This window comes from Lonchura striata, chromosome 11, assembly GCF_050655825.1.
Source record: "Lonchura striata isolate lonStrDom1 chromosome 11, ASM5065582v1, whole genome shotgun sequence".
In the NCBI taxonomy this organism is placed as follows: Eukaryota; Metazoa; Chordata; class Aves; order Passeriformes; family Estrildidae; genus Lonchura; species Lonchura striata.
This window is the reverse complement of record NC_140713.1, coordinates 12,585,434-12,612,509: the sequence shown is the minus strand read 5'-3', so window position 1 is coordinate 12,612,509 and position 27,076 is coordinate 12,585,434. Positions and strand designations below refer to the sequence as shown.

Sequence of the window (27,076 nt, the reverse complement as noted above, 5' to 3'; positions counted from 1 at the left end):
TTTCTTTTTCTCCTGAGGTGCAGATGGCCACATTTGCAGGTTAACTGGAACAGCTGGAGGCACATTATTAGCTTCCTGCTGCTAACTCATATTTGCTTAGATTTTTTTTTTTTTAACAGCAACATAATTTACAAGTGGTAGGCCAGTGACAAAACTGGCATGTTCTAAATCCGCATCTGATTTATATAATGCTGTTGCTTATCAGTGAATGAAGTCATAATTATTGCTTTGTACCATTAAATAGCATAAATATATAAACTGTTACACAAATTGCAGCAAATGTTTCCTCTAGGGAGCTCTAGACAAAATTTTAATGTAGTGCATTTGTCTGTGGTGGCAGTTTCTATGGTATATAATAATGTTGATAAATTTTACTGTAGCAAGTGACATTTTATAACATTAATCCTGGTGGTAAAAATCTGATGAATACTAGAGCAGTACTGGTAGGTACAAGAAGAAAGAGAGCTTTTGACACCAAGTGAATTGATTCTAATAATGCTTTAGAGCTCCAAAGCACAAGGATAGTGCAGAGATGGGAGATCCTTCACTGAAAGGAGAGAGGACTAGGGCAGGTGCTGGACAGCGAGGCACCAGGGAGCTTGACTTGATGATGGTGATAATTAATTATTTTTTAAATCTTTATTGATAAATACTTCCTCTGCTTTGAAAAGCAATCCAAATGGTGAAACGAAACCATTTAAAATGCTCCCCAGTTATTGCAACCCAGGACATGTAAGTGATGACACTGTGTGTGTGTGTGCTGAGTCCTGTGCTCAGACGCTGTTCCCTGCCTGTGCTGGCAGCTGCTGGCCGAGCTGGGCACGGGGAATGTGCCAGGGGACAGCTGGACAACTCGTGACACGAGGGCTGCCACAAGAAATTCTGCCTCTGAAGAGGTTGGTACAGAAGGGCTTTAGCTCTGTCACTAACAGCACAGGTGATGCTGTAGGTTTGGGATGCTTTAGAAATTGCCCCACGTTGCTCTGTGACCCAGGGCGCGGTGCCGGGGCTGGGGTTGGCCCATGCTCTCTGTGCAGGCAGTGGGGTGGCACAGCTCTGCCAACGGTGCTGGGCACAGGAAAGCGCCCACCAGAAAGCCCTGGGATTGTCACCACTCATGCCTGAGGTGCCTGGCTTCAGTCATGGCTGAGAGCAGCTGGTGTGCTCCCTCCTCAGAGACACCTGCCAGGCATGGAGACAAAGGGGGCAGCCCCTGGGCGAGTCTGGGCTGTGCCCTGCCTGTCCTGCCAGCTGTCTGAGGATGGTTTGTTTTGTTTTTAATCCTGGAAATAAGGAGTGCTTATTTTCTCCAGAAAAGCTTTTAAAAAATAAATGGATAACTCAAAGGAGAATCCTCAAAGGCACTGTACTTGGGACACTTCTATAAAAATGGAGAGCAGTGTAGTTTTTCACTCAGTCATTTAGACTGCCATGACCCTTCCCGCCTGGAAATGTTTTTTTCCTATTTTCTTCATGACATGACTTCTTTCCTTTTCAAATTCATGTCTCTGTTTCAATAACATCAAAGATGGATCTAGAGGGTAAAAATTGCAGCCCCTGGCCATAGGGAAAATCCTAGTGACTTCAGACTGAAGAGCACTGAGGCTCCTGACACACACCGTGGCACGTTGACAGCATTTTTGTTGTGAAACCCTGACATGTCTTATATGGGTTTTCCTTCAGCTATTTGCTTCCTGCATTTCTAGCATTTCACATGCCTCCAGTAATTATCTTCATTCTGAGAAATTGTATGTTTTATCCTGCCATCCATTAGCATGAAGTTTATTGAGTGGTTGGGGATTAGTCACTATTCTCTCTGGGGGCTGAAGTGCTGATGCTGGAACGATGTATAAGAAATTCTCCCCCAAGGATGTGTTCCTCCCTACTCCTCTGCAGCAGCCGGGGATGAAGAACAGAGGCTGAGTAGGCCCCCTTGCCTGGTGGCTTGGGGGGTGCTGGTCTTTACACTCCTCCTTGGAGAGGTACCTGGGTGCAGACTATAAACTTTGCCACTGGCTTAAATAGTTGGAGTTTCAGACACCAGCACTACTTTTAAAACACAAACGTGTCCAAAAGCACTCTGCACCTCACCTGTGGTGCTGGAGGCACTGTATTACAGGCAGTGAGGGGTAGGAAGCCCATGGCAGGGGCAGATTCCCATAGGAGTGGCATGGAAGTGACAGGGATGGCAGTGGCATTGTTGTGCTCCACCTTCATTTACTGGTCTTCCTCCATCAGACCTCTCACCTGCACCGTGGAGCAGTCTCTGGGATGCTCCATCTGCAGCCTTCCCTTTGCTCCAGCTGCTGGCCAGAGTGGCAGGTGAGGGAGCAGAGCTCCATGATGGGTGGTCTCTGTCCCTGAGGAGGATTGCAGTGGCAGTGCCATGTGGCCATGGCTTTGGAGCCCTGAGATTTATTTTGAAAGTGTTACATTTCTTAATAAATTCCTGTACAGTGCTTTATGGCTTGTGAAAGGTGAAAAAGTAATTTTATTCTCATGGTTCTGCCATTAACAATTTTAGAAATAAAAAGCATCTTATAAAGTAGTCTGGAAATGTGAGTGCTAAGCTGTATGTCTGTAATGACTAAGTGCTTAATCAGCTCAATGCACACCTGAGTCATGGTTAATAATAGCAGGGGCTGTGCAAGCTTTGTTATGTATTCTGCAATACTGCAGTGATTCCTAGCTCCCTGTGAAGAACACCAGGCCAGTCCCAGCACCAGGCATGTTACAGAAACTGTCTCAAGTTCACACCTCACCCTCTGCAGCACCAGTGGGTGCTGGGGCTGTGAGTAGGCCTGACTGTGTTTATTCAGCATCTTAATGCAATTACAAAGATGCTGTGTGTCCAACCAGCTTGGTCCATGGCAGCGTTTGGTTTGGCTTTAAGAGGTGGTGAAGATGTGTTTGATGCCTGTGCATGAAGCAACAGGGCCATCTAGAACAAAAGCCTGTGTTACATTTACTTTGTAAAGTCTCTCTTCATTTGTGTGTCTACCAGAAGCACTTAGGCTTGAATGCAGTGTTTGATTTTTCTTCAGCTACTCTAAATAGATCATCTTTACAGACCACAATAAAATGTTTGTGTAATGCTTAACTGTACATTAAGTAAAACCCTGCACTAGAATATCCCTGTATTATTTCTATTGGGTAAATAAGAGCATAAAGGCAAGTATCCCCACAATTCCCATTACCACATTCAGCACTTAGTTACATTAGAAAAATGAGGCATTGTTCTGCCAACTTTTGTTTCCCTCCATTTGTGCTACTTACCACTTATGAATGCAGCACGCCGACCCATGCAGCAATTACTTCTGAAATCCAGCTATCATGGCACACGTGGGTACCACGGCACAGCTACTGCCAGGGCTTCATGGCGAGCACTGGTCTCCTGTGCTCGCATCTAGAGCATTATTGGTCTGAGCTGGTGTATAACTAATGGCATTTGGAAGGTGTAGGTGTTGTCTGCTGAAGCATGATTTGTATTGCATTAAAGCATCCTGGTGGTTTTAAACAGGCTAAAGGGGTTTTTCAGTTATGGTCAATTACTGGGCTGTTGCAGCAATGGTGTGCAGGGTATTTGGGTGCTCCCAGGAGCTGTATTGTACTGACACCTTGCCCAGGCCTCTGCAGACCAGCTGAAGTAGTTGATGTGTTAGTTCAGGACCGTTGCAGATGTATGAGTACACTGCAAAGTTTCTTTTTATACTCCTGCTCAACTGTCCTGTGCTTTGCTCCAGGAGCTGTGCAAGGTGAGCATATCTTCTCCTTCTCCTGAGACTGAGCACTCGGCGTGCGCCTTCACTGCTGCGTAAATTGGCAGAGCTGGACGTGCTGCCTTCCCCACCCCTCCAGGCAGCAGGAGGGCAGGGGGCAAGGCCAGTCACTGCTGTTCAACTCCAGACCAGGGCATCTGCTTTACACGGGGGATAGGGGCAGGAACCAAGGTTCAAAGCTGCCTCTGCTTGTATGGAGAAATCAATATTTAGCCATAAAACCAGGAGAGGTATGTTTGGGAATCACAGCCTGAGCGAGAGGGTTCCAGTATTGTCATAGAAGATAAAACAAGAGGAAAACATTTTGAATTTACTCTTTGTGTATTGAGGCCTTTTATTATTCATCAGTAAGTAAATATAAGCTAAGGGAGTGATTTGTTTCTAACAAGCTTATAAAATACTAGAGTCATTTGTGAGTTTATTGGAGTGCTGATTATAAACATTCCCTCATGCACACTCCTTTGTGTCAAATTAACATTCAAAATACAAATATTGTATCTTTGAATATTTTTGTAATCTCTTCCCAAGTATTTGAAATCTTCAATGAGAGACGATTGATGATGTTACGTGAAAAGAAGACGAGTGGTCTATCACAGTTTTGGACATATTTTTCATTTCTTTGGCATTTGCTTTGCTCATGCTGTTTCTTTGAATTGCCTGCTTCATGCTCTAGCATTTGGATTTTGATACAATGCATAATTGATGCTCATCTAGCTGCAAAGACTCAACTGTTGTGTGTGCCACGCTGCCTGCACACCTCTTCCTGGGGTGTGCCCCACAGCCTGCCAGGGCCAGTGCCTGGTGGAGGAGTGGCCAGTCACCCTGGGGCTGGGTGGCCTTGGCACTGCTCCTGGAGCTGCTGGGGCAGTTCAGTGACATGGGTGGCACCAGGGCATCCCAGGTCTCCCAAAGCACTCCCCTGAGGAGCCAGACTTTTCTGAGCACACCTCAGCTGGGATTAGAAAGGAAGCCCTGGTCTTGCACTTCTTCTTGTGCAACAATGCACATTCTGTTGGCAATCATAAGGAAGAGAAATGTAGAGTAGGCATCATCTGCCATCCATCCCATAGACCACTGCTTTAGACCATTTCTCTGTAGGCAGTTTTCCAAAAGGACAAGCTGTGTGGGGAAGGCATCCCAAGGCCTTTTCAAGTGCTGCTGGTTGAGACTAACAAGCTTTAGGACACAGATCTTGGCAGCCCTTCTTGCCCTGTCTTGCCACTTCACCCCCTCCATGCTGGTACAGGTGTACCTGCATGTGTATACACCTGTATATATAGAAATGTACAAATACGGGTGTATTTGTAGTTCTGTGGGACAGACCTTTTATTTTACAACTTGGTTTTCCCCTATTCCCACTAAAATATTCCCCATATTATCGGTACCCAAACTCTTTGCTTTTCCTGTCAGCGTGTACCTTATTTTTACTAAGCAGAGGAAAATCCTGCAAGGGTGGGTCTTAGGCTAACATTATTATAGTGGCTGCCATTTAAAAAGTCAATTTTTGCCTACAGGCAAAGTATTGTTATCAGAGTTCATACCTATTTTGCATATATACTATTGTATCTTCCCTACCTCTCTGGGGTGATAGGAGCAAATGCCGACTTCTTAATGCCGATTGTTGAATCTAAGGTTAAAATAAGAACTCACAAAATAAAAAAAAAGAACAAAATGGTGGGTAGCAGGTCTCTGGCAGAGAGAAAGCTTTTTGGTTGAAGCAGGGATTCCATGATGGCTTTATTAAGAATCTTATTTTATTTGAGGGCACAGCTGAAAACAGCAGCTTGATCTTTCCTCCCATTTTTCATTCCTTCGTAGTAACTTTTGCAGGGCCGGTTCTTTCAAATTCAGTGATTACATATCAGACCTTTCTCTACAGCAATCCAACAACACCTTTGAATCTTTCCAAGTCATCTCAGCCACCTCTGCATGGCTCCAGTCTGTACCATGCATACCCTGAAAGCACCATCCTGCTGGGAACATCTTGGTGCTTCATTTTGGGCAGAGACCTGGGGCTTGGCATTTTTATTTTTTTAATTAATGTAGTTTTATTTTTAAATGCAACTTCTGAGAATGAGAGGAGTTGCAGAGAGCCCTGGAAACCTTACAATGCCAAGAGCATGAGATCTAGGTGAATTTTAGCAAAAATAGCTGTGTAGGACTGCTGCTGTTAATCAGAGCCTCCTGAATATCCTTGTGGTTTGATACCATGGCATGCTCACAGTTACAGGTGGCTGGAAGGGAGCTGCTTCAGCACCACTGTAGGACTGGCTCTTCCAGATCCCTTTATTAAACCAAAAATACAGACTTTCCTTATCTTTTACACTAAGTTTTTTTTGCCACAGACCACATATGTTCTCCAGAGTCTGTCTACAGTGTGCATTTGCACATGGCTTTCCTCAATGGATTAAAAAGCTAATGACATATAAAATAAAAAAAATGTGTTTCTAAAAAACAAATAACAAGCTGGCCATGTTGTGCACTATCAGAGTATCTGTCAACAGCTGTATATGCCTGACCGAGCTACTCACATAGTAAAATACAAAGGAATTTCTTTACAAAGGTAGAAGCCAAAGTCGTCTGAGTTTAGGATCCCAGAAGAAGGTTCTGCCCATGTTTCTCTGCCACTGGTGCCCCTCACAGCTCTACAGAATGTGTGTGCTGGCCCTGAGCTCTCCTGTGCAGAGCTCAGGGCACCTGCTTCAGTGCTGCCTGTCCAGCTCCAGATCATACATGACGTGTGCAAGCTGGCTGGCTTGTGTGCAGGACAAAGAACACATGTAAAGGTGTTATGAGTTTGATATTCGGTTTTATGCATTGTAATCTGTGTTTGTATGTTAGATGAGCACTACCAGAGTAACTTTACAGTCTGTGTTATGCAGAGCCCTTGCTCAGCTGTCAGATCTCTTCCAGAAAGTCACTGGGTTGCAGTTTCTCTTCTTATTTAAGATGAATCTGGCCAGAGGGTTTGATTTCCACCTGGACTGTGGAGTGTGAATCAAACAAATTCCACCAGCATCAATGGGATATGCTCTGTACATTTACTTGTGCATAGTCCCACAGTACAATATATGTCTGCATAATGCAGAGATGCTTAAGATATTTTCTTGTTTTCATGCAGATTCTTCTTTTTGACTGCTTTAAGGAATATCATGCGTTACTGCTCCCTAGGATTCCTGATTTAAAATATGTCTCACAGGGGAGGTTCATTCTTTTGAGCATATTTACACTTAATGAGCTTTGAGGGATATTTGTGCCATGCAAAATCAGTTACCCATCTTAGTCAGCCAGACCTTATTTAGTCACCTTTGGTTCCCTCTGTTTGCAGTGGCCTCTCATTTTGCCATCCCCAATAACTGGTTTGTGTCCCTGAGCACCTGGGGAAAAGGAGTGAAGGAGGCACCTCGGTAGGGGTGGGGGACAGGAGCTTCTCTGGGGCTGGGCTGTGACATGAGCTCAACCCTCAGATGAACAAGTAAGCTCTGGTGCAGTTGAGCTGAATGCTCATGTCAAGATAGCTGGGTAACTATCATTTTCATTTTCCATTAAAATGAAATGAGAGGTGTTTCTGGGTTTTTTTTTGCTTGTCTGTAGGTGTTTCAAAGAAATTTGGTCTTTAAGTTGATAACAATGCCTTAAGAGATTGCTTTTTAACCAGAATCTTTTCCCTAGGAATACTGTTTCTTAATAAGAAAACAAAATTGATACATATTTAAAAGTAATGCGTTTATTTGAATAAGTGGTGCAAATTGCCCCAGCATTGTGGGGGTACAGCAATTAGCCAGTCTCTGAGTGTTAGGTGCTGTGCCACAAAAATAATGCTCATGGTTGGTTTTCAATTGTCATTTTAATTCCATGCCCACTGCACCATTTCCCAGGTATCTATACTAATGTAATCTTTAATTAGACCATAGCTGATACTGCTGTAAAGTTTACATTGCTGGATACATGTTTATGCAGAATTTGCAATATCAGAATAAGGCATTGCAGAGACTCAAAAGGCATTACACCAATGCAGGGATAATAGAATATTTCTTTGCTGATGGAAATAAGTCTACCCTCCCACTGAAAAAAAAAAATTGACATTTATTATGTTTTGATGCCTGAAAGAACCTTCAGTATTTCTCAGTTAAATTGTACATTTAGGTGGGTTTTTTTAGGAGTTTCATTTCTATTTCTCCTTTTACCGGTTTTTCTGCTTCCCTGATGCCATCATGGGAACAGTTTATGCCTTTCTCTTACTCTGTGCATTGCTGAGTGTAGTTGACAACAACTGGCTTGTAGCCTGTCATGTTAATTATATACTATTAGAGACCATTAATCTGATGATTATTTACACGATAGATTTAAAGTCTATCATGTCAATGTGTACTTGGGAATGGTGATGTGAAGATCAGCGATACACATCAGTGGGAGCTGGTGCTTTAACAAACACCGTGTGCTGTCCCAGGTGTGCTGGGCTGGCTCAGGGGCTGCTCACCCTGCCCTGCACCCCCAGCTCAGGAACCTGCCTCTGAGGGCACAAAAATGCACCCAGCAAAGAGGCAAATGCCTTTGGAGCAGTAGCTGTGGGATGCAGCTGCTACTCCACACCCGGGCAGAGGAGAGGTTGCCCGTGGGAGGGAAGGTTTTGCCTTTGGCACCTTGTGGCTGGCAGGTCCTGGCAGCTTTGGTGGCCTCTGTGTGACCACAGTTGCCACATGCTGGCACTGCAGGAGGCACGGGTGGGATGTGGAGGGGAGGGGGCACCTCACAGCTCTGGGGGCCTGCTGCTGAGGCTGGGGAATGTGCCAGGCCTGTAAAAGGAGTAAAAAAAGGGCTTTACACCTATTTAAAGTAGGTTTAAAGCTTTGCATGTTTTTAAAGCATTGGCCTATTCCAGTGGGATGTTTAATAAGAGTATAATGATGTTTTAATTTTAATTTTTAATTTCACAAGAAGAATAGATGCCAAGTAGATGCTAGTTATTGCTGTTTGTCTGTACTGAGCTCTTCTATGTGATACTGTCAATAGCACGAGAGGATGAATGTGTTCCTGCTGTGTAGCAGTATAGGGAGCTGCTCCCAGGGAGGAGACCAGGAGCAATAAGGTGTATTTAGCAATACAATGGCATGAGGGAGAATAGTGCAGGGAATAGGCTGTGTGGCCATGGATTCAGGGCTGCCTTACTTCAGTTTGCTCAAGTATTGGCATTAAACTTGAAATAACACAACTGTATTTCAAATCATTGAAATACATTACTTGAGTTGAATTGTGTGGGAATGAGGTGCTCTTACTAAGCTCTGGTTGTTCCTAGAGGTTCATTAGTCTGGATGAAGCTAATTCCATGTGTGATTATGTGGACACTAAAAGACAGCATGTGTTTCTTTTCCTGTATGGGTTTTGCATTTCCATTTTTGCATGGAAGCCAGTAGAGTTATTCCTTAATCAACTATTGCAAATGAGCAGTGAGACCTATCAGGCTTTAGTCCACAAAATGTTTTAATATAGGCTATTTAAAAAAGGCATCTTCAGAGAAAGGCTAATAAAGTTGTTGTGCTAAAGTATTGTGTGCATTTCTATAAATTATCTTTATGCAGTTTCCCAGATTAATATCCAAATCTAAAATAAAGCTTTGCAGGCAGGTCCCTCTGGGGCTCTGCAGACAGAGATAGATGATGCACAACTCCATGAACTCCTTTGAACTTTCAGATTTTATTTTTCCTGTAAACTGAAAATTAAGTTGATGAAGCTGGGCCTGGCAGCCCCATCCCATGAGTGAGGCTCAGCCTTCCCCTCAGGAGCAGTGGGAGCACAGAGCCTGTGGCCAGGAGCGGGGCAGGGGCTCTGGGGCAGCACAGGAACTCACAGTCGGGAGGAAACTCCCTTCAATCTCATCCCCAGTCCCTCTGGGACCATGCTTCTTTTTGATGGTCATTTTAATATTGCAGTGTACTGACATATACTGGAGGCAGTGAACTTACGAGCTACCCTATAAATAATTTGGCATCTAATTCTGCATATTTTGAGCTTGAGGCCCCCTAAGATGATGAAAGAGTTTAAAGCCCGTTGTGTAGTCAGGTCAATTTAGCATGGAAAAGAATACCTTTTTGAGCCTGAAGAAGTACATCACAAGTAATCCTGGAGTTCGTTACCAGGAATCCATAGGAACTTCCTCTAGCACCAGCAAGTCCTGTGGCTCCTGTCTCCTAATATAGTCCCTGATTTCCTGAATCCCATTTCCCCAGAGTCTCCCCACCTGAAGAAGCGCAATTGCCCTTTGTGCTGATAAACCCTTGTCTGGGCTGCCCATCTTTGGAAAACTATGATAAACAGATCTGATTTTAATGTGTCTTATCCATAGGCAAATATAAGGAAAACCAACAAAATTACATACAAATGCATGTTGGGAACTCTGTATTTTTGCTGGTATTCCTTACATAGTTTCTAGAAAAATCCGAGCCCCCATGTTATCATTTTTCATTAAAGTGATGTTTCTAACCACAGTGGACAGCTCTCATATCCCTTGAAAACTTATAATAGTAAAATTGTCATAAGGATGAAGCAGAAATGCAGGATTTTATTAAACAATCTTCAGCTCATAAAAGGCATCAGTGTTGTGCCATTCTAGATCATATAAATATATTTCAAAGCAGAATCATATTTCAGCAGAGAGATAAAGCACAAAAGAATATGATTAGTGGATACCAACATAAAATATTAAACCATCCAAGAAGGGGTGTAGGGGTATGTTTATCCACACGGGCAAGTCAGGGGTTGAGAGCAAGGCAAGATTTTGGCAATATATCAGTGGAGTCATGAGCACAGATATCTGTGGCAATTTGTGTGTGTGTGTTGTGCAGTGGCAGGGGGGTTTGGCATGGTTTCTCACAGTGCAGAGCTGGGTGTTTCTGCCACTGAAACCGCTGAAGGAACATGATGGGTGTCTTTAGTCCGGCAGAGTCGTCAAAGGGAGATACGAGCTCTACCTGGATAAATAAATAAGTATAAATAGTTTTCTTTCTGATATGTGACCAGATTATTTTCCAGTTGATTTCCAGCCAAGGTCCCAAGGGGGCCACAGATCAAAAAAAGATAAGGGTCAGTTACAAGGTTGAGCTCATTCGGTGTTGCCATAGTAACTGACCTCCAGCATCCCTGGGAGGACGGCACCCAGCTCCCCAGGTGACATTTCTGTTGCCACGCCATCAATCCGCTGCCTTTCACCGCCCAGGCTGCCTAATGGCCGTGCTGCCGCGCCGCGGTGCCGCCGGCCCGCGCCGGCCCGGAGCACCGCATCTCCTTGGCAAGGAGGGGCACGGCCACGCCCTCTGGGATTAATTACCAAAATGCAGTGGAGCAGTGTGGTCCAAATGGTTTGTGTAGCAGGTCGTGGGTTTAGGCAGCAATGGCGAGGAGGAAATGTCGACCGTACAGGAGATGCCGTCTTCATCCGATGTGACCGTCTGCAAATTTGCCGTCCCCTTGGAGCAGTTGCAGTGTGTCCTCAGACCTTGGTTTTACTTCCATCCTTGGATTGTTTTTAATGAAAACCAGTGGTGGAGTGGTGCAAAACAGATGAGAGATCAAAGTGGTTCTCTGCAGGCTTTGTGTTTGAGGGGGTGTCCATCAGTGCTATCCTTCCCTTGTTCCAGCCCCTTGCTCCTTCACAGCCACATGGAAAAAAATTGCTGGGGAAGCTTCTTTTCTTACATTATAAAATTTTCCCTTTGATTTCTTATTTACTGGGAAATGAATTGCATAAACAGAATAGTTCCATGTAGTTTTCATTTTATTTCCCTGTGTTCATTCCAATTTCTATTTATTTCTACTATAATTAGAGCACACGGCCCATTTAATTTCTACCAAATTTATGATGTAATGGATAGAAGAAGGTTCTCTGTGAACACAGTATATTAATGCTTTGTTACAGTGAATCACAGTCTTTCAAAGTTCTTTACAAACACAGTTAACTCATGGATGTGAACATCTAAGTACAGGGAAGAAATTTGCTTTTATTGGCTTAATTTGCTACAGTAGAGTAGAAATATACTGGTCTGGAAAGCTATAGTGTGGGATGTACATGTTGTTGTCAGCAATGAACATAATTGTCTTACATGATCTCTCAAATTAGGACTATTGCAGTTATTCCATAAGGGAAAATTTTTGCTTTATTGAGTAGAAGAGAGAAGTTTTAACTAACAGTAAAGACAATGCCATCTTGATTTTTGGTGTTCAAATCATCTACTTGTTGGTGTACCGTGTCAGTACACGACAGTGTTAATATGTATTTTCACATTGCCATTAATATAGTTATAATTAGAAATGCAGCTGATGCTGTAAATGGGTTTAATACAGCATTATTAATTATACTGCATCCTCGCCAGGAGGCTGCTGGTGTCGGTTCTCTTCGAGGCTTAGAGACTCATTGTAATATGTATTAAATGCACATTACTGCAGCAGAAATAGCTTTATGGAGAAGCATATTCCCACTCTAAAATGGGCAGGATGGCAGTGTAAGTGCTACTAAACACCCTATCAACATATTTAAAACCATCCTGCAAAGGCACCTGAACTTGGGAACAATGAGTGACGTGCTCTGCCACCGTGGTTTAGCTGGGTCTGCGCAGCCCACTAATCCTCACTAACAGGCAGTAAATTATGTACCTCCAAATTTATACAAATGCCTGCCTTTGACATCAGCGGGCACCACCCAGGTTTCACCTTCAGGATTCAGATAATCAGCTCTCATTCCTACTGGCTTCCCTCAAGACCAGTATGGAAATAAGTATGTGTCTGCCAGGGATCAAATGCTTTTGGAGACAAAAGTAGGTACTGCAAACATTACAGGATACTATCATCTCCCCATGATACTTTTACACAAAGCGCTCTGTTCCTCTTTTGGCCTGACATAGTTTCAGCCTGGCAGAATCCAGTAGGCCTGCTTGTTTTAAACAAGAGCACATCCTATTATTTTTTTGAGAAATGAAGTGTAAAATTAATGCTTATTATTTTGAGCTCAGGAAAAAAAGGCAAGAAACCCAAGATTCTTGCTTGCTGTGCATTGCTTGTTTAGTCCTGTAATCTTCTGATCCCTCCACAGATACACTTACGAAGAAATGGGAGAAGATCTGGCATAACAAACTGTAAAAATCTGCATTTTATTTTACAAATGAGAGGGGCTGCATAATTCACTTGAGTTATGTAGGTCTCTCATAGATGCTTGTCATGCTAGAACAAAAAAGGCGAATAAGAATGAGGGAAATGATGATATGTTTGCTGTTGCTTGTGCCCAGCACCACACATTTGACTGTCACACCACATTGTCAAAAAGCCTCCTTGCATGTACCTAGATGATCTTATATAATTCAGGGAAGTTATTCTCCAAAGGTGACTGAGTATCTCTATACATGTGCTGTGTTTCTGTCTAAAATAATATGCTGTAAAATGCCATAGAAGAGAGAGTGATTATAGCACCAATTCTATCTATATCTTTGGGCATTTTCATATTTTGAATACACATGCATGAAAAGAGAAACGTTTGTCATGCTTACCATGGTACTTTTTCCCTCTTTTTTTCTTTCTGGATGGTTTTATAGACACAAGAAATACATAATGGACTCCTGTGGGAGTGGAATAAAAACCCCCACCGGTGAGGAGAAGGCCTTATAATTCAGAAGTGGATTTGCAAATCAAAAGGTCTTGCCTCGAGTGGGATAAATTTCCAGATCTGCAGGAACCCATTATGTTTTATTATTTTTCATTCTAGTTTTAGTTTGTTTGTTATGGGTTTAACTATTTAAAATACTGCAGGGATCAGCCAAGAAAATACACAATCTCTGTTACCTAATTAAACATACCAAGCTTGTAAGAATATTCTTTAACTGAAATGCTGAGCATTGTTTGTTTTTCTTTTTTTTTTTTTTCTTAGTTTTACTCAAATTATAGATATTTAGGCTGGAATAGGAGCAGCAGTCTAGTCATCAGTATGTGTCTATCTGTATTTATGAACACATGTGCTCACACAGGACCATAGGCTGTACATGAATCACTGTTTTCCAAATACCCAGTATGTAGAGGGTAGGAAAATTAATGTCAAACATGATTTCTCTGATTTATTTGTAGAAGGCATTTGTTCCATTCCCCCCAGTTCCTCCTTTGTCCTCTGCGGGTTTATTGCAGCATTTGGTTGCTGTACACAGCGGTGTGGCTGGGCATGCTCAGCATGTGGCTCATGTCCCTTCCCCATCTCTTCTCCCCTCTGGAGCAGGTTGCAAAATTCACACAAAGCCAGAACTTTTCAGGCAAGGGCCTGGTGGGAGAATCCAGCCTTAGGCCACAGTGAGGGGAGAGGGCCTGGTTTGGAAAGCTGCACATTAGAGAGGGCAGCATGGAGGCTGTGCGAGCAGAGCATTGCAAACCTCATCCCGTCCTAGAAACATCCCAGTCCCTGCTTGTGGCTCCCAGGGGAATTCATAGAGCTGCTGCCACGGAGCTACCAGCCCTTTCATCTTTCTGTTCCTGGCTCTTTCCTTTTCTCTTTTTATCTCCTTCCCAACCCACCTGTTTATTTGTCCCCACGCCGCCTCCCCACTCCCCAGGCAGCTCTGGTGCAGCATTCACTGTGGGCACCCACTGCCACAGGGCTCCAGAGGCAGCACGGGCAGCCCTCCACTTGTACAAGCCTTGTACAGGGGCCTTGGGATCCTGAGAGTACCAAAGGCTTCATAGCAAGCAATACTTTCCTTCTGTTTAGCCCCTTTAAAAATAGAAAAAGCTAATTTGAAGCAACTGTAAGTAAAGACTGTGCTTCTGAGGGCTCACATTATTCGTAAGAGCCAAATGTACTTGGCAAGAATCAGTTCATGGGGTAATGTAGTCATTTCTTAGCAATCTTGGAACTAAAAATTAATAGTCATTGATATTTGAGGATGTAAAAATAAAGATGAGTTTAGAACAAAAGAGAATTTATTTAGTTTTTAAAATATGTTTTCATGAGAAATTCATATGCTGCCACAATGAAGGAAAGACATTTTTCAGAGAGTTATTTGCAGAAACGAACCCCTGTATTAAAACCTCTTAGGTAGTTTCTGATTTTTATAAACTGTATGCTATGTTTTCTAAAATTCTGCAACTCCCTCCTTCCCTTCAAGAAAACCAAAGCATTGTTTAGTTTTATGTGTGAAAATTGCTTTAACATGACTTCAGTACCTCAAAAAAAAAAAAAAGCTCAACTGCACCCAGAACAACAAACTCCAATAAACAGAGAAGCATATCATCTTGCAAAAGTGGTAGGCTTGAACCAAGAGTAATAATTATTGCTATTTCACTGAGTTCAATTAGAATGTAGAGACATCTAAAATAGGCCCTGTGTATAAAATACTTAAGATACATGACAAGGAAATTCTGCTATCAAATGACATTTAAATAACTTCAGTGGTCTCTCTACACCTTGTAAAAAGCCAAGAAATACAAAAAGATTTACACTGACACCCTGCTTTCAGCTCCTGCTATTCTCCAACACTTCCTTCCTCTCCTGTATGTTTGCAGTGTACTCTGAGGTGAAGACATCACTTCAGCCCTCTGTCAGCACTGGTGGCTGAATTCTCACTCTTAAAGTACTTCTAAATGCTTTTTGACTCTTTAATCCTCTGCACCCAGAGCAGGGCTGCTGTCCCTTTGTGGCAGGGCTGTTGGGAGCCCCATGTGGATGGAGCCTGCAGCCGGGATGGGGGGGCTGCACCCCTGAGCGCCAGTGGCTCCTGCTGCTCCGGGGCTGGGGGTTCTGGGGGTGCTGGGGGGGTGCTGGGGGTGCTGGGGGGGTACTGGGGGTGCTGGGGGTGCTGGGCCCCGTGCGCCAGCACAGGCGGCTGCTGCCTCCCCAACGCTAATCTGCTGTGTCACTAACAAGTTGTATCATTTGAACCTTGCAGAGGAAGGCATCAATCATGAGTGCAAGCTGTGTAACCAGATGTTTGACTCTCCGGCAAAGCTCCTGTGTCACCTGATTGAGCACAGCTTTGAGGGGATGGGAGGCACATTCAAATGCCCTGTTTGTTTCACAGGTAAGACAGGGAGGCCAAGACAAGCCTCAGCGTGCATGGCTAGATCCAGAAATGACACTCGGGGGATTTGTAAAATACTGTATTCCTTTCCCTGGGAAAAAGAAAGACTGTGCTTGGAAATGTTCAAATATCCTCTGTCTGAAGCTGGGGCTCGCTCTGCCGAGCAGCTCTGTGGTGTTTGACACTGAGCAGCGCTGCCATGTGCAGCAGGCTCTGCATGGCCCCCACGTCTCCAAACATTCCCATTTTGCCTTGTGGCTCAAAGGTGCTATGTGTTTCCAAGTGCAGGACTTGCAAAGGATGGACCTGCTCTTGCAAGCCCTTGTTCACCTGAGCAAAGGCCAGGTGGTTCATGCTCTTCTTACAACACTGAGTAAAGAGGAGTAAAGGTTTGATAAGACCAAATTGTACAACTCTATGGTTTTGCCAGCTGCTCTCTCAGAGGGTTTTTTTATACCCAGTTTTCTTACAGTGGCACATTTCTAACTCCGTTCTGAGAGCCTACTACGTATTCCTTCTCTGTAGATCATTCAAGCTGTCTCATCAGTGCAAATGATCATGGGTGATTCTTGCTTTTCCAGGATCTGCAGGGTGCATGCTAAAGGCTTCCTTTTATACTCGCTTCAACACAGTAGTTAACATCTGCATTTCCAATCTGTTTGAGAGTTAAGGATCGTGTAGGTGTCACTGTGAGCCTGTTGTCAGTAAAGGGGCATGGCAGCACCTGCTATTCCTTTAACTTTGGTGGGAATAAGGTGAATCTACATTCTTTACGGTTTGACCCACCATTTGAGAAAATGTTTTTTGTGTGATCTTGGAGTTAATAGATCCTTTCTGAAATGTGCTGTAAAGCTTTTTGGATGCATTTGTTAAATTCTGCTGAAGAAGCCCTTTTCACGTACAGATAACCATTCATGTAAAGTGAGACAAAAAGTTAAATCAGATATAGATATATTTTTAACCAGCTAAAGCTATGGTTCAGTACTTCAAAATACACTTCAAAATTTCCCTCAGTAAAGTCAGAATAATTGTCAATCCAGAATCATAATGCAAATACTGTGATATTTGTGCTGTTAAGCAATTATCTTTTTCTTTTATACTGAATGGACAACCTATTTAAAAGACCTAAAAACTGTGGCAAGCCTGCCCTTTCAGAATTCACATTTCTGCCAGAAATGCTGTTCTGGGCCATGTGTCTTCCAGACCAGCCATCAAGGCTTCTCCTGGCCCAGTTGTCCTGCATTAAAAATGTATCTGATGCACCTGCCATGGGCCCAGGGCTCCCCACGGGAACAGTGACGTTCTCTCTTTGGTCTGATGGTTGAGTTCTTCTAGTTACCTGTGGACAGTGTTAGCTTTATGTGAAATATCAAAAATCCATACAGGATGTAAAGTCTGTTAGAAGTAAGCTGACTGTCAGCCTGGAGACTCTAAATTGACTACTTGTAAGGAAATTCTGCTGAACCAAGTGTATCAGCACTTCTCTCTGGCAGATATCCTTGGACCTCTTACAGTTGCAGAGACTCTGAAGTGCAGTTTGAGACGAGGTGCCTTACACGAAGCAATCCTAACTAACTGTACTGTGTTGTTTCAGTTTTTGTACAGGCAAACAAACTGCAGCAGCACATCTTCGCAGTGCACGGGCAGGAAGACAAAATTTATGACTGTTCCCAATGCCCACAGAAGTTCTTCTTTCAAACAGAGCTTCAGGTATGTTTACAATAGGAGTAAAAACAAAGCTAACGCTGTTGATATCTCTGTGCAACTGTCACCCCTGTGCAGCATTTAGAAAAGGTGCCTAACCTTGGTATGGTCTCTTCTGCCCTTAAACAGTTTCTCAAAACAGTCTCTCAGTCTCCTTCTGCCTCCCTGGGTGCCTGGAGGAGAAAAAGGTCTCTGAGCATGGCTGGAATAAATAAATAAATAAGACAAGACAGATATCATGATTTATGAGTATTTCTCTTGACAGTAGTGTTGCTACATCCTTACATGTCTACGTCAAACACCTTGTAAATAATTTCTTTTCCTCCATTAATAATTTAGGGACTGATTAACATACAAAGACTAAGCAAATGGTAGCTGCCCCATCCCTTTCCCTGCTGCTAAATCATAAGTAAAGGAATTTTCCCTGCTGAGGTATGAGAAAGCGTGGGTGGGTGCAGCTCGATGTGATGCTGGGGCAGAGGCTCCTCCCAGGCAGCAGCACATTGCTGGGCTGTGGCTCTGCACACCAGGCCTGGCTTTCCCTGGCAGCACTGGGGGCTGCAGCCACAGCAGCTGTAGCCTCTGCAGAGGCAGTGCTTGGCTCACACCCATTCCCAGGGGCACAAAAGCTTCTGCAGGGGCTGGACTCTGAGCTGGGCACGCTGCTGCAGGCACTCTTGGAGCCCTGGCCCCAGAGACCTCCTTGGAGCAGGGAGGCTGGGGGTTAAACCCCACCAGAAGCCTTGGTGCTGAACCCATCCAGGCACTGAACCTCCACGTGTGTGTGTGTGTGTGTGTGTGTGTGTGTGTGTGTGCAGGGCTCCTCTCAGGCAGTGGAGCTCAGAGCCTGCCCTGGCAGGGAGCTCGTGGGGAGCTGCCCACCCTGGCTGGCCTCCTCACACCTATCTCACCTGTGCAGCATGGCCACCAAAATCACCCCTCCCATCCCCTGGGAAAGGCAGTCTTTTTATAGAATGGTACCATATGCCTCATTTAAATGTATTAGCTTTTTAAACCACAATTTACTTAAACTTTGGAGGGTTTTTATTTATCTTGCTGAATTCCCAAGCTGCTGCCTCTTGTGTTGTGCTGTCATGCTGTGGAAGGATGGCTGATCTTTTCACTTTGTTGATTTTATATTTTTTTTCTCCCAGGGGATCCCGCCTTTCCCTTGTTCTAGCGACCTGATTTGCATAAGTGTACAAAAGTTTTAACTATACCTTGTTAATATTTTAATAAAGTCAGCAGATTTTGGGATTGTGTGTTCTCACTATGAACATTTTATGAAAGCAGCAGTGGCTTGCAAAGACAGCTTCAATTTTTCCTCCCATATCTACCTAAAAGTGGTGTTTGGTCAAAATGCCAGCACAATTAAAATGGGAACACTGGCTTCCTAGGCCACTGCATTAACCTTTAGAATCTGATGATCAAATAAAGAGAACCTGGTTAAATTATAGTCTAAGCAGCCTGTTTTTTGCAATTACAGATTTTAATTACATAGTGTTTCAATTCTGAAGTTTTGTGCATTGCACAATTGCTTCAAATGTCATCTTTAATCATATAAATTAGGATTGTAATTTTTTCAGTTTTTATGCAGGATTTTTCTGCACTCAAAATTTTTCTGCTTATAATAATTCATAATAATTACATGAGTATTTTTGAATGATGTTGGCTGAATGAAAATGCAATACTTAGCTGCACAGTTTTAGTCTTTATTTCAGTAGTGACTCAGAAATGTGTGTTTATTTTATGCCAGGGAATTTACTAATGCAAATATTGGAGCCAAGGAGGACACAAAATATGTGTATAAATCAGTTAGAAATGTGTAAGACTTTTGAGAACCAGTCTGCCTTGGCATGATTATCTCATTAGTTTCTGGTGTGTAAGCTGCCTGCTCTAAATTCCTCAACTGTTGGTTATATTTTTGTTGAGTAATGAAGATTTAGTATTATTTTAGTGCACCAGTTGTTCAACTGCTACTTAGGGTTAAATCTGCATAAACCTTTCTGTGTCTTTAACTGTGCAATTATCTTATGTGGGCAAATCAGCCTCCATCAAGGGGCTCTGCTTGATGAATTTGACTGTTCAGTTCTGAACTTGCTTTCCTACTGGCATGAAATAACTGGTATCAAAACCTGAACCTACGCACTGTTTTCCTTCTTTGTATTTTCAAGTGAAACCACTGAAAATATGTTTAAAAAAACTGAGCAAATTCGACTATTTCAAGAAGAAATTCAGAGTGGGGTGCTTGTAGAAAAGCATGAAAAACAAGGAAGGTGGGGAAAATGACAGGCAGCAAAGGGAAAGGGTAACTTTTAGAGATGTCACAGACTGGCATGAACTAGCCCTGCTAATTTTTGATCATTTTTTTAAAACAATGTGTGTGCCATGTGATGAGAAACTGTAAATGCTGCTGTAAATGTACCTCTAGTGGCTGGTGCAGATACTGCTTTGGTAGCTTAATGCTTTGGAAGTGATCAAACCCTCTTTGTGCTGCTGAGGTAGTAGTTGTATTTTAATAAAGGTTTTTGCTTTGAAGTTCACACCATCTGATGGACATGTAAAACCAAGGCTTAGGAACGCTTTGAGAAGCTGAACTTGCTTTATAAATGGTTGGAATTTTGGTGAGAATCTGGAGCAATGAGTCAGTGATGTTACTTTAATGATATTGCCACAAGAAAAGAAAACAAAATGCAACTTAATTGTTTACATTATCTCACTGGAAATAAGGAAAGAAAACATGGGAAGGTTAAGCATGAAACACAAAGGAAAGAGTATGTGTGATAACCCCACACACCCTTAGGGCAAAAGAGGAAAGGCTGGCAGCTCTGTGTTTTTCACATCCTCACTTTGTACAATTGACAGCTATGAATATAATGAAATTCTCCTGGAAAAAGAGTGAATTTGTAGCTCATATATAAAACACCAAGGCTGTGGCATTTCATTCATTACTGAAACATGCTCACTGAAACAAGTGTGGAGGTGGAGGATTGGGGTTTCCTCACATGTAGGGCAGAAGGAGCCCTTTCAGACAGATCCCCATCTCCAGGAGCTGTGCTGGGAGCTGCTGGTCCAGCTCCTCAGAGGCAGCTGGAGTCATGGGCACTTGGATGTGGCAGATGAGCTTGCTCTTTGACAAGTGAAGTTTTGATCTTTGCTGTTTAAAACATAGCAGGGAACCCTGCCAGCCCCAAAGATGGGTCAGAAATGGTGACACATAATGAGTGCTGAGGGTTTTATTTGTGGTGTGATTCACCAAGGAGAGATCCCTCCTCAGGCGTTTGCATCGGGAATTGTACTAAGCAAATTGTGACTGAGCAGTGGTTTTCAGGGAAAACTTGAGAAGGATTTTTTTGTGAACTCTTTTGCCACACTGCTTTTCCAAGGAGCCATCACATAACAGGTGAAGTATTTGTATTTAAAGGATTAATTCCTGCTGTTTGCTTGTGTACTGTTAATCACACTGTTTCCTCCTAAATGATTACAATTGATGAAAACTAAGGCAAGGGATGTAATAAACAATGCGCAAATAATCCAGGTACCAAGGGAGAAGGGTACCTGCCAGGTCTTTCCTAGCACAGGTGTTCAGGTGTTTTATTGCCTGATATGAATAAAGGGCTTTCTTTTCTGCTCAGATTTGGAGATATGTCAAACCACTAAATTAAGAGAGCTTCACTGAAGGAATGTGCTGTCTTTTGAAATGCCCAGTTTTTTAAAGGTACACATATCAAAAGGAGCTACTATGGCTCACTGGCTAACACTGTGGTCTGTCTTCCCTCTCGTTTTATTTTATGTGAAAAGCTAGCAATTTTCATATATCCATAAACAGGAATGAGCTGCTGCACAAAAATGCACTCATTATATTAATAATGATTTACCATTAATGTCCTCCAGGGGCTTGATTTGGTCCACATCAAAGTCCTTGGGATTTTTTTCTGCTGATTACAGCAGATCAAGCCCTAAGCAGGTTTTCTCTTTTTAAGTCTGCTTTTAATGTCAGCTCAATGTTAGATGTGCCACACCAGACCACAGGGCTGTGAGGACACAGAGGACTGTGACCTGCCCAGGTGAGGGGGCAGCACAGTGAGCTGTCTTGTGGTCTGATGTGACCCAGTGGGGGACACCGAGGACCTGCTCATGCCAGTGGTCCTTGGGGCCATCTGGGTACAGCAGTGGCCCCTGAAGCACGGAGGGGAGTGGGCGAGTCTGCAGGGCGATGTCCACCTCCAGTGGAGCACTGAAAAAAAGACTTCAGCAATTTTTAGTCTGTACCCAGCCATATCTCCAGCTCCTATTTGAAAAATGAACTTTACCTGCTTTCTGGGGGTATAAGAAAGCTTATTTAAGTAGAAGTAAAATTTTTCTTCCAGCCAGCTCTGTGTGCTTGCAGCAGTGCAGTATCTCAGTGTTTCTGGGCTCCAGTGTCCATTCAGGCAGTGAGAGAAAGGTAATTCCATGGTATTTTGAGGAAGTTGCAGAAAATGTTTCTCTTTGAGTGTGTGGATAGCAGGACAAATGGGACCTGAAATGTGGCTCTATCTCAAGGCAGTGCTTTCACTTGATATAACTTTTGCTGTATTTCAGGACTTAGCGTGGCTTAGATGGCAAACACTAAGAGCTTTTTACTGAAAACATAACACAAGCTCTTTCTAAATTTCGCACAAAGCACACACAAAATCATGTGTAGAATTCATTTTATGCAAGCAACATCCTTTTTTTTCTTTTAAACTAGAATTTTTATCTTCGCATTTTAGGCTTTTAAGAACCTGTCGGCTATTTTTCCTTCTTTTGTACTTTTATTTTTTAGTTTAAAAATTTTTTAAAATGTCATTCCTTCCTTAAAATTGTAAAAGTGACTAGTCAGTTATCCTAGCAGACTTGGCTAGCATTTCTTAAAAAAAATGTTGCTATGGTGCTTGGAGTATTGTTAAATTTTAATTATTAGTAGTTACAAAGCTAATAAATTACTAGACTACCAAAATCTATTTCAGCCATATTGCTGTGTTTCATTCAGACGCAGTCAGATAATTATAACTAACAATAATTAAAAATTAAAAGTGCTGTAGGCACATACCCATCATGTTGAGTCTGCCTGCCTGAATGTTCTTTATGGACTGCAAAACCACAAGTTTTATCTGTGATCTATTTTCACAGTAGGGAAGAGTTTTTACCTATAAGGTCTCTGGTTTTCAATGTGTGTGTTTAAATTCAGGGGAGGAGGAGGAATACATGACTGTTTGAAAATTTGGAGTTAGGGACAGGCTCTGATAAGGACCAAAGCTAAGAAATTCCATTGTAGACTACGTGGGGCTGGTGCCTGGTCTGCAGCAGCTGTAGCTGGGGTTCTGTGCAGGGGATGCTGGAGGTTTCCTGGGCCTGACATCCACAGAGGTTACTGTAAGAGCAAGGGCTGCTGCTGCTCACACACCCTGCGTGGTTTGTAGGCAGTGCCTTCTTCCCTTGCACAGAGGCAGGCAGGGGGTGTTTGCTGGGGCTGTGGGAACAGTAGCAGAGTCCAGACCGTGGCCTCTTTGTGTGGCCACCTCTGCTGCAACAAAGGAGGGTGCAGAAATCTTGAATTGCCCTGGTGTGGTGTAGTGCCAAGGTGTAGCGTTTTAATTTGGAAACATGGTTCTGATCAATATATTGCTGCATCTTTATCCTGTCTGAGGTTTCTTCAGTGAGAGGCACAAAGATCTCTCACCTGAGATGAAGTTATGTCTGGCACTGGAGCAGCATGGCCTGTAACAAAAACCCTTCCTTCATTTCTGAAACATTAGGGCCATTCTGTGGCTGGCCCTGACTAACAAAGTGCACACAACTTCACATTAACATGTGCAGAAAACCCAACAGCCGTGCAGAGTGGAGGAAAAAAAGAAGGGAGCCAGGTGAAAGGCATCGTTTTAGTCATTAATGCACTTAAGCGCACCCAAGTGTCAACATGTGTGATCAAGTGTAAGGAGGCATGTCGTTCCAATGTGGCAGTGCTGGCACACAGACGGGGCCTCCTCCAGCAGAGATGGCACTTGGATCTGCTGCTCAGGCTGCCCAGCTAAACCCGTCGTTGCCTGTCATCTATGCCCTAGGGCAAGGGTCCAACCAACTTTTGCGCAGGCACCATGCCATCCCAACAGATGGGCAGGAGTGTAAGCCGCCAAGAGACAATGTATATGCATCAATTGTGTTTATTGAAAGCACAGTTCCTGGCTGGAAATGTTCAAATGTCTATTTATTTTGAGATAAGATGCCTTTAGTTAATGGGTAGGGAAATGCAGCTTAGCTTTGAATTAATCACTTTATATACCTTACAAAATATAATGCGGACGTGAAGGTGTAAGATGTGCTGATTATGCGGAGATCTGTTGTGACACAGAGCCCCCCCTAAAACTGAACTCAGTATGCCAAGGTGCTACTTGTCTCTAAGTACCAGAGACCAAATTTTGTAGGTGCTGCACATAATTGTACACATCTCTGGCTCAACGCATAGTGATATGCAAGGAGCTAACCTTTTACACTGGCAGGTTTTCCTTTGCACACAGGTGTATAAGCTCACCTCCCCTCTTAGTGGTAGAAAACACTTTTACTTTTTGGGCAATGAGGGTGATACATTAATCCAGACCAGAGCTAGACTAGTTTACACATCTCACTGAAGAGGTTTGTTTTCCATGTGGCTAAAAGAGAGGAAAATCATATAATATGCATTTGTATTTGACAGCACTGTTGCCCACCAGAAAGGGTAAATTATGGAAGGATCCAGAGAGGAGTCTGTATGCACACATTAAAGGGTGTTCCCTTCCCATACTTGTTAGCTTTATTCAATTAAGACTTGTTAGTGTTCTTGAAAGATGTGCTTTGAAGACCCTTCTGAATATACAATTTGATATTCATAAGGATCCAGGCATACTATATGTAAATAAATAAAGCAGGAATGTAGTACTTCCAGATACATTAATGCATTCCCCTCCTCATGGAAGCAGAGCACATGAGCTGTGTTAAACATCCATCCTGACCAAAAGGAGGAAGCACAGGAGAAGAAATGAGAAATGGATTTTCTTTCCGAAAGACCAGATTGCACTCTCTGGTCTGGCAATAACAATTACTAATGACATTTAGAGAGAAATTAAGGATGAGAAATGCAAGTTGGCATTTCAGCAGTGCCAGTCAGTAACATTGCATCAGAGCTCACAGGAGAGATGAGAAAAAGTTTAGGGATGGAAAATTAATTTTGTTATGTCAACAATTAACAAATACCTTTTCTTCATTCTTTACCACACTTATCACAAATTACCACTGTGATAGTATTTAGCAGCTCCTCAGGTGAATGAAAATTTCAGCACTTTGAAATTCTTAATTCTAGAGTCGAAAGCACGTGTTTATGTTTTGCTGTGTTTTGTTGAATAATGAATGATAGAAAGAGGTTCAGACTGACCATGAGCTCTTGGATCTGTATAGCAAGAAAATTCTGTGGATTTTCTCTGCAGATCTCTGAGATTCTTATAACCATGAATGAATTAAGTTTACCAGCACATTTTCTGAGGGCGTGTTTTTTTTTTTTTTTTTTTTTTGGTGTTTGTTTTGTTTTGTTTTGTTTTTTTCTGTTTTGCAAATTTGGAAAGGCAAGGTTGAATAATATACCCTGTTCCATGCACAATTTTGGAGGAGCCAGACATAAAGCCCTGGAAACCTCAGACCTTTTATTCCAAAGTCCTTCATGTGTTCACAAGGTGACATCCCTGTCCCCACAGGAGGGTGGTAGGAAGCCCTGTTTGCTGCTGCTCTGTGTAGAGGTGGAGCACAGGGGCCATAAGCTGTGGGGCTGTGAGCGTGGCCATGGCACAGCTGGCTGGGCAGGAGCAGTGTCCTCAGGGAGAGCACAACCGGCCAGCCCTGCGTGGCCCTGCCGGGCTGGGGAGCACATGCCTTTGTGAGCAGGACAGGGGCCTTAAAACAGAAACAGAACGCTTGTGTAACACGTAGACAAATAATTTTTTTTCCCTTTTGTTTTCTCTCTGAAATGTCTTGTCAGAGATTTTCTTTGCTGGTGGGAAGAGATGTCTGATCCATCTCCTTTGATTTTCCCCTGTTGTAGTAGCTGCTGTGGAGCATGGTTTGGGGTCTGAGCAGAGACTGGCTCCGTTGCCTCCTGTAAGTGTCGCTAGCATCCAGAGGAACCGACTGTTTTTCAAAGGAAGAGGGATGCTTCATTGGAAAGGGCAGAGTATAAGCATATTTAAAGAAAATAGTGGATCTTGATCAGCCTCAATTTTAAAGAGCTCATGGAGGGTACTGTACAGCAGCCTTTTAAAAGTTCAGTCTCTTCCTTTGCTTGCAAAGACCGAAATGGGGATGCTTGTCCAGACATAACAGTATATGCCTGAGTGTTTTCACAAGAAATGTCTAGATCATTAAATATAATAGGTCTCAGCTGCAGTTTTGATCACTGAAGCATGCACACAATTCATCACAGCAAATTAGGTACGTCTTTGTAACTTATCTTTCTGCAATTTGCTGGCACTTCTAGAGAGCTGAAACTTATATTGGATGTGCTGCAGAAGCCATTTCAGATAAAATATTCTGTGTTTATTGTTGGAGAACAAGGATTCCCTAATAACAAAAACATGGAGCAGTGTATGTTTCTGCTCCTGCATCTTGCAGAACTAGCAATAGTACCAGTAGAGATCCCCAGCCACATTCATTATTTATATATTTCAGTGAATTTCTTGTCTGCAGTAAAAGAGATATAAGCTTCAACATCAGTCTGTGCCAAATTCTATGCTACAGCCCATTCAGAAACCTGAGGCAGCCGTGGTTCTCAATCATTACACAGCCCATTTATCTGATTGGAGTTTTGTCCTCTCTGCCTTGCTGAAATGTTGCGTGTTCTTTAAAAGCCAAGTTTGACCTTTGGAAAGAAAAGGCATTTGCTATTTTAATTTTAGGGGTTTTTTTAGAGAGAACCTGAGCATACTTAAATGGAAATTGGCATTGAAAAGCAGCAGAGTTATTGAAAAGCATTTACTTTATTACTAGAAGAGAACAGACGCTAGTGGATTCAAAAATTACATTTCAATGGACTCATCAGTTTCAGTCACTAGTTAGTCTGTGAACAGATGGATATATTTGTAACAGTTAACATGAATTTATACCCTGGAATTTTACATTTGCCCTAAGAGTACTGCTATCTTAGTTGCTGCCTTAGTTGAAGGGTTTGGAGATTCATTTTATCTTTTGGAAAAAAAAGCTATGTTTGTTTCTAATTGCAAAGATTTCTTACATCATAGAAATTGTCTCAGCTTTCAGAAATGTGAATGATACACAGCTTCTGTGTAAGGAAAATGTTGTAAAAGAATCCCCAGTACAGCTGCTGCAGAAAAAATACACATCTTGGCCTAAACCTAGATAAACCCCTGTGGATTGAGAAAATAATTTTCAATAACCAGATATTTTTAACTCTGTGTATGAAGGTAGTAATCACAGTCACCTGTATTTGCATCTAGGGTCTGTCACAGTCTAATTGCTTGTCTCTTTCCAGGCCTGCCCCCCTAAATT

At 42.8% G+C, this 27,076-nt stretch overlaps 1 protein-coding gene across 14 annotated transcripts in view; it reads left to right on the top strand.

Moving 5' to 3' along the window:
• The window catches only part of ZNF423 (zinc finger protein 423), a 227,855-nt gene that overhangs the window by 188,719 nt on the left and 12,060 nt on the right, over positions 1-27,076 (top strand). For all 14 annotated transcript variants that reach the window (XM_085589570.1, XM_021536121.4, XM_021536124.3 and 11 more), the window contains 2 exons: positions 15,692-15,823; positions 17,418-17,533. In XM_085589570.1, the coding sequence (XP_085445696.1) occupies positions 15,692-15,823; positions 17,418-17,533 (248 nt within the window). The remainder of the gene's footprint in view (positions 1-15,691; positions 15,824-17,417; positions 17,534-27,076) is intronic.